The sequence below is a fragment of the Arctopsyche grandis genome, chromosome 10 (assembly GCF_051622035.1).
Source record: "Arctopsyche grandis isolate Sample6627 chromosome 10, ASM5162203v2, whole genome shotgun sequence".
Taxonomy (NCBI): domain Eukaryota; kingdom Metazoa; phylum Arthropoda; class Insecta; order Trichoptera; family Hydropsychidae; genus Arctopsyche; species Arctopsyche grandis.
Genome location: NC_135364.1, coordinates 18,492,710 through 18,512,682, shown reverse-complemented (window position 1 = coordinate 18,512,682; position 19,973 = coordinate 18,492,710). Strand labels below are relative to the sequence as shown.

Below are 19,973 nucleotides of genomic sequence, written 5' to 3'. Positions count from 1 at the left end.
TATTATTCGTCTAATTAGGTTAAATCTCCATACAATATGATCTTGGGCTATTTGGTGTACAAAAAAATCACTCATTGCTTCCATTAGACTAATCTGGAACCAAAATTTCCTTTTGCTTTACTTTTTACAAACCTCCTTTATGTTTCACTTACGATTATTTGTGTGTATAATACGGTTGTCTATAGCAACTTTTTCTAAATTTATAACACTCGTACCTATTTGGAGACATACTAATATAGTATACTAGTGGTGTTACTCGGCTTCGCTCGGTATTTGTAATATAAACAGCTTAAACATGGCAAAACAATTTAACACACCTTAAGCGGGTCACGTAGTACTACGTTTCATATGAGCTTGACGAGAAATGCGGGATACGTAGTATTACGTTGGTTCATCGCGGAAGGTGGGATACGTAGTACTACGCTTATTCCAATAGTATATGGAGATTTTTTTTTATATGAGTTTGAATTTTGAGCGATTTTTATAATCTATTGTATTTATTCGCATAGCTTTGTGATTTTGCCCACTACCGCTAGTCAATAGTAAACATTTATTTGATTTTTTATTAAATTTATTTGAACCGAAAAAAATAGTATTCAACGATATCAATATCGTCAGCATAGAAACTGTGATACAAAGTCTCTTTCGAAATTATATAGCCAGCAGAATAGCTCAGTGGTTGCGTTTATGTTTAGCACTAAGAGATTATTGGGTTCGATCCCGGGCCAATCTTTAGAATACTGCTGGTTAGACTTTGATGTTTGTGAGTCCAAGTCGATCGTTTCTTATCAGAGTTTGCCAATTTTATCTGATCATTGTTGAAATGGTTCCTTCAAAATTGGTGAAAAAATCATCCTACCTGCTATCACAAATCTTCTGTATTAATGTATGTACAATTTGTAAAAAATTATGTACAAGTCTAAAAATCCATAGATGTCACAATAGATGAATTAATTAATTGTTAACTTCGTGTTCCTCGGCTTCTCGAAATACAGTGATTTATGTAATAAAAATGCTGCATTGTTTGTAATTAATTGTCCAGGAAGGCGCATTGGGGTCTTCCTGTTCAAGCCTTCCTGGTCTATGTTCTATAGGTATCTATGTAAAATAAAATATTAGATTGTTCCGAAGTATCCCACATTTTGACAAAAATAATTAGGATATATGTATATATAAACATACATATATAGCTATGTCAATTCCAATAACAGAGCTGTTTATTTAGAATTAATCTAAGAAAGAAGTCGAATCATTTTGTTTACATTTTCTTTTAGAAAGCTTCTTTAGTCTACTCCATGATATATTCTTCTGCATTTTAAAGATTATTTGGCAATAATTGAACACTGGCGAGGCATGGATTTCTTATCTATCTAAAAAGCATTATTTGATTCCAAAAAATCTTTATCAATCTAAAACTTTTTTTATTTCGAAGTGTTTTTTTTTTCGTAAATTGTTTCATGTATTTCACAAATACATGAAACATTTTTGCAGCTTTTGCTGATTGCATCAAATTTTTCGACTTGGTAAACATAACATTTACAAAAACATTCCATCAATTACTTGGCATAATACTAGTTTTGTTATCTTCAATCCAACTTTCATGTTTTCATCCAACTTTCAAATGAATTTAAATAGCATTTGTTGTTTAGTCCTACATATTAGTGGTTGCTTGGTTTTGAAATAGGTAGTGCTTATAGTAATATCTTTTGACTTTCTGCTTCAGGTGAAGGGGTTGAGCATAGAGCACGAGAAGCTGGCAGTGGCGCAGAGCCAACAGCCTGCCGGAAAGGTGAAGCTGAACAACCTAGCGGGCGGGGGTGGTGGTGGGGGCGCAAATGCCGCGGCTGGTGAAGCGGATAGTTCCCCGGGTGCAGCCTTTGGGGGTGCGCTGCCACCTTACCTGCACGCGCTGCCCGCCTACCACCGGCCGTATGCACCGCCACTACCTCCACCTATTCACCACCATCATCAGCACGTCAACCAGTTCGTCGAGGGTCCTCGTCGTCGAGCGCTGCGCTCTCCTCAGGAGCCCGCAGCGCCTGAGTTGCGCTCCTCTGTTTTGCGCGATGGCAAGGCACCACTCTCGCCCACGCCCTCACCGCACGCCCGAAACTACAGGTACACTTCTAAAACACAACGAATGGTCAAAAGTATATTTCTGACCAATCGCCAAAGAAGTCGAATGAAAATCATGCAGAAAAATCATCCCATTATCCATTGTTTGTCCAATCTATGTACTTCTCCAGTCCAATGTGACAAACACCGGCAGTATCATAGTGAAATATTTTTGCACTCTTGGCAAATCAATAATTTGGCAACCTATGTAAATAGCCTCTTTAAATGGAATGCCTAACATTGATGTACTCTTAATTAGATCAACGTTCTAGGAAAAGTTCAACATTTTACAAATTCTAATCTGGAAATTTTCTATTTTTATTAGTCTCCTTATTTTAATGAAAACAAAATTTATTCACATTTTTGTGTAATAAATGTTTTTTATCATAGCACATTATTCAGGCCAAACATCTTAAAAATATTTGCTTCACATTATCGGTCCATTTTTATATTATGACAATTCTATACTCTCTTGTTAAAATACGTAAACTGCAATAACTATAACTATGACGTTGTTATGTACAATCAGGATTAGTTGATAAGTACAATGATAAATTTGGCTAATATTTTAAATGCTAAAGAATTTACTTCAGACATATCTATCCGTCTCACTATCAAATCCAAATCGTATTTAAACTATCCAAATAAAGAAGACTTCACAAGAATTGAATCTTTTTAAAAATTCTTTGACTAAGTTGCCAGATCTCCTGATTTTCCACGATATCCCGAGATACGTTTGAATTATCTCAAGAAATCTGGCAATCATATGAGTGATCTGATTGAGATCCTCACATTTTTATTCATCTGCTTTATTTTTGTTTCTTATCTACGATACATTTCCTGGGAAAGATACTGCATTCGTTTTCCGTTGACTACTACTGGAAGGTCTTGGAAATTTAATATATTTTTAAGTGGATAAGTGATATAATTTTCAATGAGTGATTCTATGGTTCCCGGAAAGATGCACTCAATTGCACTGAATAGTAGCGCAGTTTCGAGAAGTCATAATTTTAACAAAGGCGCTCAAAAAGAACTTAATAGAATTCCACAAAAAAAGGTTAGCACCCTCGGATAACATACAAATACCCTTTGACACTTTTTTGTGGAATTATATTGCGTTAGTTCTCTTTGAGCATCTCTGAATGTCTCAAGATGTCTTGTTTGTCTTGGATGTCTCAAGAGTGCAACTGTCTCGAATGCATTTTTCCCGTCACCGATTCTATATACTAATTTTGTATTTTGATTGGAAATGATGAATTTGAACGCTCAAACTTTGTTATCAGCCAAACGCTATACATATATATGTATATTCATAATTTCTATTGAGGCAAAGCTCAAATAGTATACTATCATATTCTTAAACAGGAACAATTTGTTTTCAGGCCGGGTTCATCAAGTTCAATTGCAGGCAGCTGTGACGAACCAGATACGCGTTCGTCGCCAGGATGTGGAGGAGGTAGTAGTAGATTTGAAGAAAGTGGGACAGGTCCTGCCACACCGCACACTCCCCATTCACACCAGCCTCCTTCTTCTGCGTCTACAAATAATGGATACGAAAGAGGTGCTACAGATGAAATGTGTGAACGCCGGCAGTCAGCCGACCAAGGAGCTGAAGGTACCGTATTTATTATTACTCAAACATCACACACACACACACACACACACACACACACACATTGGACACAGTTTTGATACAAGATTTATTTCATTTTCAGACCTACGTGTTAAAATGGAAACGCCAGACTTTCCCAGTAGTGGTGGAGTAGGCGGTGGTGGGGGAGGAGGGGGAGTAGGAGGGCCATATAGTGCACCACCTACTCCCCCCGCACCTCCTCCTGATGCACCTCCTGACATACCGTTATGGCCAACTAAACACTTAGCAGCGAGTAAATCTGGAGGAATAGCTACTGCAGATGGTAAAATTTCATTTGAATGTTGGATTTGATTTATATTTTGACCAAAGACGGGATAATGTTTCGTAACGGAAGTAGTAAACATATGTATGAATAGTCATAATAAATATGATAGTTGAATCGTTATGTTACATACATGTCCCGTTCTTGATGTGTCTTGATGTATCTATCATCTTTGAATGTTGTTTGTGTGTTCGCAGGTAAAAAATTGAAATGCCCATTTTGTGAAAGGCTATACGGGTACGAAACAAATTTACGGGCACACATACGACAACGGCATCAAGGCATAAGGGTACCTTGTCCGTTCTGTGCGCGTACCTTCACAAGAAACAACACGGTGCGGAGACACATCGCCCGTGAGCATAAACACGAAGCTGCTCTCAAACAGTTTCAACAACATCACGGCCCATTACCTAATCACGCACAGTAGTCGCTCATATAATTTATATATACGTTCGTGTGTTGACACTCGATTTTACTAAACGCTACGATAAAACGACTGCCCCTAGTTACCGACCGAACTGTTGTAATTTTTAAACTGTTGACTTATAATAGCAAATTTTATATATGTACTTAAAAAGTAAGTATAGTTTAATTTTGTATATAATTATTATTAGATATGTTTTCCGCCTTATTAGATTTTGTTATTGTGTAAAATAAAAATAGTGAATCAAAAAGTAATGAATTAATATCAAAATAAATTTGATGACACATTAAAATTTCAAAATTTGTTATTGATAATTGAATATGTGCGTATTTTCGATTTAAAATATGAACGTTATTTTGAGAGTTTTTGGTTTGCAATTAGGGCAGTCGTGGTTGTTTAGGCGCATTGTGTATAGTCGGGTGCAATTCATCATTGATTTTTAAACATTTGTGAAATGAGTTAAAATTCATTTTTGAAACACTGACAGCGATTACAAAAGTCGAATAGCTGGTTAAATTATTTTTAACATAATGTATTTTTACTTTTTTTGTTATTTACAAACATAACTGTGATCTTTAAATCTCGTTGTGAGAAGTTTTTTGTAAAGCGTATAATATATTATGGTGTAGTGATACTGATCTACTCAGAACGAGATTGTGGTCTTCATATATATTTTGGCACCGCCTTCATATACAAAATTTGTGAATGAATAAATTTTTATTCAGGATGAAACAGATATACCTCAAAGGATCTACAAATATTTATATTTAATTGTAAGAAATAAAGATAAAGAAAAAATAATTAAACAGATAATATATTCATAATAATAATAGTAAAAGCAAGATGAAGCTATTTTTACCACAATCGGTTGTACTGTGTATAATATATACGAAACGGCCATTTACAAAGTAATAAAAAATCAATAGTAAAATGTGTATAGACAAAATAATAATGGTCAGAAAGTAATGCAGTAAAAATCTATACTTTCGAAAAGTACTGCATTTTTTTTTAGATATACATGTTTTTTTTTTTTTAACCATAACTTAAGTTCTTACAGTACCTAAAAAAAATCCTTTGGGTTGAAAACCTGTTATTCTTTAAGTTTTGTCCAGTTGACTGTGAGATGATGGTTACCTCTATAAGTTACAAGCTAGGTGTATAAAAATATGAAGATTAGTTTTGTGTAAATCATAATAACGATCAGTGAAGCGTCAAGAATGTAAATGTTACGTATATAAAAGTACATATTATTATATATGTCGTAAACAGCTGTATTCTGTAGGGGAATATATCGGCGTATAAGGGAACGACGGTTGGAGCGGGCGGCTTCGCCGTTAGCCGGGTGTAAATAATAGATCAGTATGCTATGCGGCACCGGCCGTCCGATGACTTTTTCCAACCGTCGAGGATTTGTGGGGTTTAGTCTCGACTCGCCCAAATTGTGTCCAATCGCTTCGATCCAAATCAGTTTATATTTTTTTTATTCACTTTTATCATAGTAAAAAGTTTCGTTTTTATTACACTTTGAAACATCTTATTTTTTACGTTTGATTTTATCAGTAATGTAAAATTGTATATGTGATACTGGATGTGTGCTTCGGTTCAATTTTGTTCAATATCGTCCGAAGCGAATTTCACACTGTTGGGGCGAGTCGGTGCGAAATTTTATTTACATAGGAATATACAGTTTTCACATCTGTTAATATTGTAGATGGACAGTTTTATACCATGGTATGTTAGAAAATGATTGTACAAAGTACAATGAGATAGGATAGTTAGTTAGGTAATTGTTAAACAATGTTGGCGTGATTGTTTTTTAAGAATGAATGTGTTTTTTTTTTTTCTGCATTTACCTTTTGTGGGGAAAACCAGTGACAAAACTTCTATGTTGATATAACGCAATATTTACAAAAACAAACAAACATACAAAAAATCAATTAAACCTTCTACCTTTATCCAGCCTTATCCCTGTATTAATTAAGTAGGAGTATATTAAATAAAAAAAAAAAAATGGAAACATATGTACAACATTATTATGACCTATGTTGATGTGCATTATTTTTACGGGTAGATGACTTGCTGCACAACACGTAGCAACGGGTAATTCAATTTTTTGGTTAACTTTCAAAAATCGCTCCAACTTAATAATGGATCAATCGTCGTAACATTGTTTCAATCTATCGACTAGTCATTTAATGTGCAACAGGTCATATATACTTATTATAAAAATAATAATTTCTGCATGTAGTATGTGCGCACACAAGACGTCGCATACTTTCACACATACATACATACATACATGTGTACAATTTTTGTGAAGCGTGTTTGCAAATTTACTATAATATAATATAAAATATGGAGATTTTTGAGTTGTGCTCTAGATATGCAAACAAGCTTTCACACGCCGCCGTATCCAATAAATGAATAAATAAATAAAATACCTCTAACTTATGAATGTTAAATAACGGTTAAATGTCACAACGGGTAGATTTTACGTTTATAGTCCTTATATTATTAAAAATAGGAAAGTGAACCTATTATTATTAGTGTGGTTTTCGTTAGCCACACGTACACCTGCTAGTGCCAAAACTCCTCGATTAATTTTTACGTGCATAATAATTCTACTTTATTTAACACATGTGCTTATTTAATCACGATTTACTTTTTAATTTTTTTTTTTTTTTTTTTAATTTGTTTTATTATAATTTTCGATTTTTATTTTGTGTGTGAGTGTAGCAACAGGTGATATCTCTGATATTTAGGGATATGTTGCATTCATGTTTTATTATTATTGTATATTTATTGTTCTATAAGGTTTGTGTTGTCTCCATTTGTAATTTACTGTTTGCCTTGTTCCCCTGCCGTTGCCCGACCCTCAAATATTCCTCGCTCGTTGTCTATTTAGCCCGTCTGTTTTTTGACGAGGAAGTGTTTTAGCTTTCTCCGATTATAAGTGGTTACCTCATTACAGTATTTTTATTATATTTTTTCAACAATAGTTACAGTACCCATTTACAGTACAATATTAATAAATATATTACAGGAACGGAACTTAGAGGCAATACAGTAATTGTATTCATGACATTTACATAATTTATATTTATATATATATTATTATATATATATTGAAGATGCAATATATAGTTAATGGAATAGGTTGAGATTTATTATTGAATAGTTAACAATAGCGCTGCTGATTTTTATTATTATTAATTATTATAAATATCAAATCATTTAAAAACAGATTTTTATATTACAAAGCTTAAACAATAGCCAAAAATATTTATTTTTTTAAATAACTTAATGATTACATATTTACAATAGATTTGAGTACATACATATATGTGAATTATTTAAATAAAAACAGGGTTTTTAATTTTTACAGTACATGCATAAGTTTATCAGTGTGGCTGATATTATTACACGCTCTGAATTACATATGTATTTGACACAGTTTTTTGCCATTTTGCGAACACCAAGTGCCCCCCAATCGCGCACCCCCCCCCCCTAATTGAATATTTTTGGATCGTTCGGATCGGCTTTCTTTATTATTATGTTAAACAATATGATTTTTCCATTTGTGAATCTGAATGTCTCTACCTATATGCTTTACTGTTAATTAAAAAAAAAAAATACTACTACTATGCAAACTTGGAATATAAATGGAGTCTGATTAGAAATCACTTATTGAATAAGCGGTTCGTTAAGTTTCGATACCGATATTACTATTACAAATTTAATAACGACTAGGCACAGATATAAATACTGGATGGGTCGGCAGTCGACTGCCGATCCGAGGAATGCTTGTGAAGGATGGAAGTAAGTGTTAGGAATATTATTTTTTGTTTTAAAATAGATATTTTTTAAAGAATGAAATGTAAAACTCAGTTGTCACGCATGTTTATACATACAATATATTTTTTTCGATTTATATTTTTTATATAGTGTGGTGATATAATTCTCTGTTAAACAGAAAAATTATGTTTAATTTTATCGTTTCTATTTTCGATTGAATTTTAAATTCAGACAATTTTTTTGTGATTTTTTCTTAATAAGCTTTTTTATACTTCAATAAGTGATTGATAAATAATTGATTTTTTTTTTGCAATATAATTGAAATTATTTAGGCATGGTTTAAATTTAGGACATATCCTTTATATCGATTGTTATGTTGTTGTTTTTAATTCCACATTCAATTAATTTTTTCAATTTTTTTTTGGGGAATGGTTATATCGATACTAACAAGCGAATCGTTACAAGTGTTTGAAGAGCATATTGAGAAGTGAAATTAAGTTTGTTTCTATTTTTACTGTATAATTTGGTTCAGATTAATAACTTTGTGATTGCACACTGTGCATGAATTTAAACGGGTATAATATGGAGGTATGTTATATATAAATTACAAGTCCATTCTTGGTAAGGTATTCTTTTAGGCACAACACACTATTCAAAACAAATTGGAATTCAAACACAATGATTGTTATTAACATCCTAACATAATGTACATGTATTTTTAAAATTTAATGTATCCCATTATGAATTGTTATACTTTTTGTTTTTGTTTGTATCAAAATTATAGTCGTAAGTGTACAAAAATTTGTAATTATTCTCGAAATAGTTGTGTTATGTTCGATAAGATACCGTGCCAGAGACTTGTGGTCGGCTCTGACCTACGACTCCACTCATATTTCATGCATTGCAGTCATCTATTGCCGATTTTAACACTATTGATGTGCATTTGAAATATTTTTGTTATGATACTTACAGTATTTCAATAGTAAGTGATTATATATATATATTTACAATATATATATATATATATATATATATATATATATATATATATATATATATATATATATATATATAAATATATGTATATATGTACGTAAATATATATATTATATACATAATAAGATTAGTTCTCCCTATGAATGTGCTCAAAAAAGTTTCAGGGAAATATTATAATTTAGTAATTGTTTTTAGTGTTTATATTTATTTAGTTATATTATATATATGTATATATATATATACACATATATATATATATATATATATATATGTTTATATATTTTTGAGCGTTCAGTCGCAGCGTTTAAGCCAAAGATACTGGGGTGAGGAGACCCTCTCGTCGCTGCGCTGCTTTTGCAGTGTTACTAGTTCCTATGTCCCTCCGTAAACGCGAGGGACCTTAACTTGCACCACCACACGAACATCACTGCTTAGCCGTTAAATATTTTTTTAATCCTAAAATTTATCTACCTCATTATACCATCTTATTTTAAAAATACTCTAGTTTAAGTTTTATAATTATTTTTTAGTGACACAACTTATCGATAGTACAAAAATGAGCTACCTCAGGTTTCAGATAATGAATATTATAATAGATTTAAACTCACGTAATAAATTCATATTAAACGTAAAAAAAAAATATACATGTAGATGAACTGTTTTTTAAAATATTCTAATATCATTTGTGAGTTTTAAAAATAGGCATCGAAATATAAAGAGTATATACATAATTGTGTGGCACGTCATATGCAATAAGTGTTTATTTGTTTGTGTATGATGAGCTCAATATTATATGATTGCACCTATGTTAAAATTACGATTGTTTAAGAATTTGAAAGAAAAATCAACAGCTAATTGTAATTTTCCTGGCAATAATTAAAAAGTTTTATATTATGTATTACAGTACAAAGTGAAAAGAATATATAACATGCATATAAATACATAGAGATCAACACACACAGGAGATTTTTGTAGTCTTTAATCTGCGGCATTTTATTTCTTCGATTTGAATCTCTGCAGCGTAGTTTGTTTGGTGTATTTTTTTTAGAGATCAAAGCTCCACGGAGCCAGGTGACTGTTTTCATGGTTATCGGAGTTAACTTTACAATAGGTATTAGTTTTTTTTTCTTTCGTTATAATCTCTTACCGTTCTACCTCATTTTGTTTTTTTTTTTCCTTAACTTAATGATACAATAATTATTATTAAAAAATAAATAGGCAATGCATCATATATGTCCGTGGATTTTTTCAACGTAGTTCCTTTTTAACAAAGTCAAATATTCAATCGTAATTTTTGGCAGCAAAGTATTCATAAGACACACACACACACACACACACATACACATACATCTTACACAGTTTTGAGCTCACCACATGTCTCATGTTTTAATAACTCAGTAATCTAAAAGATATATACAACTTGTACCTTTATTGAAAAAAAAAAACTCTTGATGGAGTATAAACACCCTTTAATTTTTACTTTTATTATCATTTATGTTGTATAGATGTTATATATGTTTTACGTTGGATATGAAGCAAATTAATATAATTGTTTGTTAGGATTTATCCAATTAAAATTTAACAAAAATTTTTAATTTCTTTTGTTTTATTTATTTTTCCTTATTTATTATTTATTATTTGTTGTTGTGTGTTTCGTTGGGTTTTTCGAAATTCCGCATTTATACCATACTACTTACCTGTAAGCTTACTTGTTTTGAAAATTCTGCATATACATATAAATCTTATTGATGTTTGGTGTAACAGTGGATAGTAGATTAATGAACTCAATACTTTTTATAAATATTGTATACATACATATATATATATATAGTGCAGTATCATTTTAATTGTATGATTTGTGTTTGTCAATCAAATCGCTCACTTCCATTGGTATGTTTTGTTTAAAAAAAAAAGTTTCCATCTTAAGATAATGTCAGTTTAAGATAAATCTTATATACAGTACCCGTCCAAGTGTTGATTTCTTTGAGTTGATTCGGTAATCAATAAATAAAAAAGTAAAAAAAATAAATTAAAAAATCTTAGTATACCTTTTGCACTATATTTACAATTATAAAACATACGGTGTATTAACTATTAAATGTTATGATGAGTGGGTAAACATGCAAAAACCCCACTTGCACGATATATAAATATGATTTTTCTTAGCAAACTGCACTTCTTAAATGTGTTGAGAAATAATAAGTGTATTCATATATATACTATATATATATATATATATAACAATAATTGATGTTATGTAAGGCATTGGTCATGAGCTCGTCATCATTGGGGCTGTCGCGGGACAAGCGGTTCTTCGATAGAACTCTCGGTCAGATATTATATTATATATATATATAGGAGCGCTACTTCGCAATGAGCCAGGCCGTAATTAAAAATATTATATATATACATATATGTATGTCTAATACTTCTGGATTGGAAGCATTTAATGTCGTATATATGTATAAAATGAAACAAAATACAAAGTACAAATTTATCACAAATGTTATACGTATAACTGTCAGTACAAAATTGAATTTGAAAAATATTCAGGTATTTTCTAAACTTAGTACATATTGAGAAAAGCAAACAAGTTATATTCTGGTATTATTAATAGATGTTGTCGAATATTTTATCCTGATCTATCGGTCTGCTTGCTGAGACTATGGGGTGGACCTGTGCGAAGGCACGGCGAAGAGTTCTTCATGCGAGGAGGCGGTCACGTGAAAAACTCGGGTTTATCTGATATATTATTTTATCTACATTATATTAAATTATAAATTTAAACGTGGAAAACGGATAGTGTGTGTCGACTGTTTTTTATTTTTTTCGAGTTGTGCGGAACCTCGTAGAATCCGAGCGACGCTAGGCTCGCTCGGCCAAAACTTAGCTTGAGTGTGTTGAGTGTGATGAGAATGAATCGATTGTAATCTTTGCAAAAACTAAAGAAATAATGTGAAAAAAAATTTCAAACCTTCGGTTGTAAAACTAATTAGGGTTTTCTATGTAGGCTTATGAATGCGGAAATAGTGAGGCTTTACAAAAATATATTGTTTTTCAAAAAAAAACTTAAAAAAAAAATAAGAAATGGTCTGTGTCCGTTGAAAATAATGTCTGTGATTTTTTCAATCAACATTTATATTTGTAATTCCCCTAATTTAAGTATAGCACAATTTGTGATTTTATATTAAGGATTGTTTTCATTTTTTACGGTTTTAATGATAAAACTGATGTGCGGTATGGGCTGCAGGCTTGGCCGGCAAGCTCTCAGCAATCATGCCTTATCTCTTATTCTCTATATTGATTTTGATGTTTTTTTGTAAAACATTGGACGACGTTCATTTGAGAACAGTATAAGTAATTTAAATACAATAACATATTGATGTAACGATTGCATATGTGAGTCGTACTGTTTTTTACCTGTGTTGACCGGGTATGACCAGTAGCTGCCGTGCCGCAGGGGGCGAAACCCGAGGGGCTGCGACCCTCCACCCTCGCCTCACCAAAGCACTATCTCACTTACCATATACATACATACCTACCTACCATTACAACTCAACAACTCAACATTAACAAAAAACTTGTATAAGTCATTATGTAATATTTCAACTTTTGAGGATTATGTCGGACATGTGAAAATATAAATACAAATAAATCGAATTTGTTGCTAATATGTAATACGACTTTCATTTTACTATTTTTTAACTCTACACCAACCCAATTCATATTTTTACCATACAATATGGAGTGTTTGTGACTATTTCATAAGTCGACCAACTTAACAAAATTTTCCATATAAAAGAAGATATTATACAACAATTTATACTGGAGCACATTTTACTAAAATTCTAGTTCAAAAGTAAAACATATTTTCAAATTATTTACATATGTATATCTTACTAGTTATAAATGAAAATTATGACCAAAAAAAAAAACAATTGAATCACAATAAAAAATAAATTTAAATAAATATTTTCTGCTCAAATATTTTAAGATAATGTAACAGTAATGATTACACAAAAGTAATAATTTATCAAGACACTTAAATATAGCATCAGTTTTACTTATTTTGTGATACAATCATACAAATTTGACAAGTTGGTGGGAAAATATGTATTTGTTACAGTCCAAGTGTTCATTCCGGTGCGTTCATTAAGAAATGTTATAACATTTCTCTGTATATACTAGTTTGTTCATACATGGACTATTTATTGGTTTTAGTTTAAGTACTAGCTGTCAAAAGCTATCTTCAAATAGACTCACTAGGTGTCGCGTGAAAATTTTAGCTGTCAAACCTTTTGGGATGCCAAAAAAAGTATTTAAAAGCGAAATCATATGGAAACCACTAGTTGCTAGTTCGTTTGTCAATTTGTTCTATTCGTACCCTATAACTGGCCAGATTGGTTCGTGTATGAACAAACTAGTATGTTCATAAACGAACGAAATTTACAGTCGGACTGTAACATATATATATTTGTACAGGTAAAACCCCATTACAGTAAATCATACAATATAAAAAAAATAGCAATTAAAGAATATAATATCAATAGATAAAGTAATCGAAACAATAATATGTGGTTTATCACATGATATACTTACATATATGACAAAAAACATAGAAATGAAAAAAATAGTAAAATCATAATATTAAGGAAAAACAATATTTTGAATGGATCTAATAAACCGACCAAAAGTAACACTGAATATGTCGATGTCCCGATTATGATACATATATGCATAATCAGAAAAGATTAATGATCAATAAAGAAAAAAATCAATTTCTTACAATTGATTACACTGTTCGACAAATGACGACTTTTTTTTTGGTTAAGAGACGAGATATGACTTTTCTTATACATAGATCTATGCCCAGTAAACACGAATCTGGTAATAAAAAATGTTTATTGGCTCGAGATTCGGAGATATATGTGTTTTTTAAAGTTTTCTGGCCACACTATTTTTTGTTTTCGTTTAAAAGAACACTATCCCAATAAACATGTTTCAATAGAAAATACTCAATATAAAATAGTATTAACAGCGGGAAAAAATCCCAAGTGAAAATACGTACTTTTGAATTTTGATTTGAACTGGACGACTACTCAGAGAGATTTGAAAGCTGAAAAGTACTACAAATGAAAGATAAAATACCCGACTGTAGATTCCAATATTAATTTTGAACAGGAAATTGACAGATTTTGAGACATAGACCGAACAACACCAAGATATAGAAAAATCGCACGATTTAAAAAACACACAATATATCTCCGAATTTCGAGCCAATCAACATTTTTTATTACCAGATTCGTGTTTACTGGGCATAGATCTATAAGAAAAGTCATATCTCGTCTCTTAACAATTTTTCGTATCGAACAGTGTTTTAGTAACCATTGAAAATTTCAATCAAGGTCGTAGAAAGACAATTTAATCAAACGTATATAAAAATAATGCAAAAAATGTCAGAGAAAGTTCTAGAATGCTGATGGATCATATTTTTAAGAAAAAACCGCGTAGATTCGACATTGACAAGTCGCCCAATCCCCTTCATATGTCGCATATCTCAATTCGAATTCATTTTTAATAGAGATATTTACAGGTAAAAGTGTATTTAAACCAGTTTCGACGGTGTAGAATGACGGAAACGTTGGGCGTACGTCACACCAGGTAACAGTGCGATTCAAAGACAAGAAATAGTCAATGTCGACGAGCACCCTTTACGTGCAAAACTCGTTTGCAAGATAATAATAAACTCGAAGAATGGTTAGTTAACTTCGGATGTCTGATGGTAAAAACTCGTGCGGTATCTGTTTCAAAACTGCCGACCTCAATATACAACGTTCGCTGAAAAGAAACTGACGTGCGTAGATGCTGGACGCAGATATGTAATAAATGGTCTCGTTAGGATTTTCTTTTAAAGGTCGAGCACTTGTCGAGATCGAAGAAAATAATACAAAAAAAAATTCAGTTCACCTGGATGTCGACCGCGTTTATTTATAACAATCTATATATAGGTATATATAAACTAAAGATGTCGTTTTAATGTGGTTGCCATTTGTTAAAAGAACGACACAATACCAAACCAATGATACATTTAACCTTCCGCATAGTTCATAGTTAAAAAATGAATAAAAAACCAGTATCAAAATGATTGAAAAAATTACAGCGTACGTTTCGATCGGTTGCTATTTATTGGTTACTATCAAATTACGAAATGTGATACTTTTAATATTAATTTCAATTTAGGGTGTCGTTAAAGAAAAAGATTAAAGCCAAGTAGATAAATCTTAATAAGTTTAATTATTTTATCAGTGGCTTAAAATATTTCTTATCATGTCAAATAAAACGGCATAAATTCGCAGAGTCGTTTAATGTCAACGCGTTTAATATTTCAAGATACGTGTAAACCTCTTAATGCTTTCCCATTTGTTGTTGATTTTATAGTTTGAGCGGATGCAACACTGGAAAGTCGGAAATTTCCCGAAAGTACATAGTCTATATTAATATGATATAAATTTTCTTAATAAAATGCGTCTAATTTTTGTGAAATTCGTTTATTTGTTTAGAAGTTCGTGATTGGCGAAAATTCAGGCTAAGTGTATATTCCGTTCATTCATGAACATACTAATTTGTTCATACACGAACCAATCTGGCCAGTTATAGTGTACATAAAGAACAAATTGGCAAACGAACTACATATGTAGTTTGTACATGCACAAACTGTTAAGCATGCATAATTTTTAGTGTTCTCAATTGTTTGATCCATCCTTTATAGATTTATGCTTACCCTGGTTTGCAATATTTTAAAAATTAGCGGAAACGGGAGTTATAGCTACGTTTTAATATCGTTTCCAAAATATTTCCCTTTTAAATACTTGGAGTTTTGATATCTCAAAGGTTATGACAGTTCAAAAGCTTAGACAGATAAAAGTCTCATGCGATACCTGGTGATTCTATTTGACGATAACTTTTGGCTGTGGAGTCGGACTCTGAGTCATGGAGTCGGAGCATTTCAAGCGGAGTCGGAGCCGCAAATCAACTGACTCCAATTCCTTTTTATATTATTTTTTAATTAATAGTATTACGGTATGCGTCAACTAGAGTCTCTAATTTTATTGAGGGAAATCGAATAATAAATTTAAATTTAATAACTTCTTTATAAAAATCACGAATTTAAATTACATTTTAAATAAAATCGTTGAATAACACATATTTTGATGTGTTTTTATTCTCATTTTTTTTTTATTAAATTGATTTATTTGTGTATGATATTTATACACATATACTATGAATGTACTTAATTTTTATGTATACCTATTTCAATACCAATAATTCAATAAATTGGGTAACACGTCAATTTTTAATGATTTTTTTAATTTTATTTTTTTATATTTTGAGAATTGCTATTATTTTTATTACTAATAATTTTATACTTTAAAATATACTTTAAGAAAATTTCTTACTAAAATCGATCAAATTAGAGTTTAAGTCAGAGTCGGAGTTGGAATCGTAAATTTTGATCCGACTCCACAGACCTGATTTAAACTAAAACTAATAGTTCGTGTATGAATAAACTAGTATGTTAATGAACGAACTGGAGTAAACACTTAAACTGTAACATATATAATATAATCTTAAAAATGATGGGCTTAGTTAATTTTATCTGAAATAAAAATAAAAACTGACGATAAAAAATCTACAAAGAAAATTATCGATTTCGAAAGACTACAGCGAGAATAGCATTTTATTGAAGTATTTTCAAACTATGATGAAATTGAGTCAAATGTAAATTTAAATGTAGCCTAAATACCTCTGATAATTATGTACAATACATACTCCTATTTGGTGGCCAAAATTGTATCATCGACAAAGAACCATCATGAATAAATAACAACCATACAATTTGCACTCCGAGCGTCCATGACTCACAACTACGTACATATGTATGCACCGCATCGAACCAATCTTGTACGGATTGGCAAACGTATGTAACTGGAAAAAGTAAAGACACACACATGCATCCATACATCAAGCAGAACTAAATTAACAATCTGTAATAGTAAATATCTAAAGCTTCCGCGTTTAGTGGGCGCTGATTGAAAATGGCGATATTGACCGCAACGAGTCGGCGTAGAGACCACGCCCGTCCCGTCAAGCATTCAGAAGGTCACAGAAAGACGCCTCTGCTGCTTGCTGGTCACCATGGCCACCATCGACTATCAGGACCAACGGATTTCGCCAACCGGACAGGAGCTGGAGGTATATAAACGGCGGTGGCCACTCGCAACACTATCATTTGTGCTCCAGTTGTGCCTGAACACAAACGCTACCAAAAATGGCATTCAAGGTGGGTAGTACTCCAACCTAACCATTATTCAATAAATATATACTTGTCTATCATTGGTCGACCAACCCAGATAGGGTTTTAGCCTACTCCTCAAAACTCCTGCTCGACGTAAAGCTTCATCAGCTTGATATTTCAGTCATTATATACATACATACATACATAGCATCGTTAACAATTTTTTTTTGATTTTTAAATGCTTTTTATTGTTACTGAATTATGTTCACAATACATCTTATATCTAATTTAATAGCTACTGATCATTTTCTATTTTACAATTTTTATTTAATTTTGTTAGTAATTATAGTATTATATTATTCTAATGTTAATGTACAGCATAATAGAAAAAATAGCTCAAAAACTTATGTACAATTCTTATCATATTAACAATTTCGTTATCATATAATGTTGCTACTACATTAAATACCGCAAATTATTCTCCTCACCTGGGGCACGTACCCAGTTTGATGGTTTCGTCGCCTGTTGCCAGGGGCATCAAGCTCCTCAACCGGATTTCTATTGGTTTGGACTTGTTTAATCTAAACTATGCTGATCTGGTTGAGGGATTGTTTAATTTGGGATCTTAGCATGCTCTATTTTATATTTGTCTTATACATATGTATGGTTAATTATGGTTATTTTATTTTTTCATCTTATTGTATATTTTTTGTGTAGCCATAGTGACGACTTGGAGCTAATCTGTAGTGTCACTGTGGCAAAATTGAAAAAAAATAAAAAAAAAAATAATTTTCTTCAAGATTGAATATAGATTCATATAGTTTCTGTTGTTTTGTTTTGTTTTAGCATTAAGTAGTTAAATTTAAACAGAATATACGTAATTAGAAATAAACAAATGCTTATTTCATTTATTGCAGTACTTGGTTTTCGCCGCCGTCTTGGCCGTGGCCCGTGCTGGCGTAGTCCCAGTAGCTTATGCTTCCTCCGAATACGATCACAACCCACAATACAGCTATGCTTATGATGTGCAAGATGCCATCACTGGAGATAGCAAGAGCCAACATGAAACCCGTAGCGGAGATGTCGTCCAGGGACAGTATTCCTTGACTGACTCTGATGGAACCCGTCGTACTGTTGACTATGCTGCCGATCCCATCAATGGCTTCAACGCTGTTGTCCGTAAAGATCCTCTCGTCCATACCGTAGCTGCTGCTCCCGTCGTAGCTGCTGCTCCCGTTGTAGCTGCTGCCCCCGTCGTGGCTGCTGCCGCCCCTGTTGTAGCTGCTGCCCCTGCTGTCATTGCTGCCCGTACTGTCGCTGCTCCCGTAGCTTACTCTGCTGCTGCTCCTTTGGCTTATAACGCTGCTGCTACAGTTGCCTATTCTGCTGCTGCTGCTCCCGTAGCTTACTCTGCTGCTGGTCCTTTGGCTTATAACGCTGCTGCTCCTTTGGCTTATACCGCTGCTGCTCCAGTTGCCTATTCTGCTGCTGCTGCCCCAGTTGCCTATTCAGCTGCTGCCCCAGTTGCCTATTCAGCCGCTGCTCCCGTTGCCTACTCTGCTGCTGCTCCAGTTGCCTATTCCGCTGCTGCTCCAGTTGCTTATTCTGCTGCCGGTCCTTTGGCCTACTCTGCTGCTTCCCCTCTCGCCTATTCAGCCCGTCTTGCCATCCCCCATGGACCCAACTTCGCTTATGGCTATTAATTTAGTCAAAGAATTTATTTATTAAACATGCAATCGACTTTCCAACCTTTCTCGAAAGAAAACATAAAATAAAAAACGACTGTTCATAAATATAAGAAAATAAAGTAAAATGAAAAAATAAAACATTTTTTACATTTAAAATACATGTTTAATTTATTCCCAATTCTATTAAAAAACACAAATTTCTCTCAGCTCATATTTTACAAGAACAATAAAGACGGCTTTCTTTTACATACCACCAGTAAACATGACGTAAAATATAGCTGGATTGAGGCAATAATTACAGATAAATAATTAACTGTGCAATGTATTCCTAACTAGCTGAACCCGGCATGTGTTGTTAATTTTCGGAAAAACGCAGGCGGCGAACACATTTGAAATTATTTAATTGTTTGTTTATTTTTTATTTTTATTTGAAAAACGCAGGCGAACACATTTGAAATTATTCAATTGTTTGTTTATTATTATTTTATTATTTATATTTCCCTAACAACGCAGGTAGCGACGCGAACACATTTGAAATTATTGCGTTGCAATGCCACTCATTCCTGTTTTCCCGTTCCCGATACCATTTTCGGGCGATTTTTTTTACAGAAACCATCACGGGCATATATCCAATAATTCATGTAAGTTTCATTGCAATCGGTTGAATGGCATAGGAACGCATACGTGACAGACAGCAGGCAAACATTGATTTTTATTTACATATACATATATAGATATTGTAT

General features: G+C 32.4%; 2 protein-coding genes across 5 annotated transcripts in view; both read left to right on the top strand.

Moving 5' to 3' along the window:
- chinmo (Chronologically inappropriate morphogenesis) overlaps positions 1 to 6,449 on the top strand; it is a 125,473-nt gene extending 119,024 nt beyond the window's left edge. For 3 of the 4 annotated variants that reach the window (XM_077440373.1, XM_077440371.1, XM_077440374.1), the window contains 4 exons: positions 1,724 to 2,118; positions 3,498 to 3,730; positions 3,831 to 4,031; positions 4,229 to 5,237. In XM_077440373.1, the coding sequence (XP_077296499.1) occupies positions 1,724 to 2,118; positions 3,498 to 3,730; positions 3,831 to 4,031; positions 4,229 to 4,458 (1,059 nt within the window). In that variant the 3' untranslated portion in view covers positions 4,459 to 5,237. Of the gene's footprint in view, positions 1 to 1,723; positions 2,119 to 3,497; positions 3,731 to 3,830; positions 4,032 to 4,228 lie in introns of all 4 variants that reach the window. The other variant, XM_077440372.1, reaches the window with a different exon arrangement.
- A 10,836-nt stretch (positions 6,450 to 17,285) lies between these two features.
- Positions 17,286 to 19,383, top strand: LOC143917949 (uncharacterized). The gene is made up of 2 exons (XM_077439584.1): positions 17,286 to 17,587; positions 18,460 to 19,383. The coding sequence occupies exons 1-2, from the start codon at positions 17,576 to 17,578 to the stop codon at positions 19,243 to 19,245; spliced, it is 798 nt and encodes a 265-aa protein (XP_077295710.1). The 5' UTR covers positions 17,286 to 17,575; the 3' UTR covers positions 19,246 to 19,383.
- Positions 19,384 to 19,973: the final 590 nt, after the last annotated feature.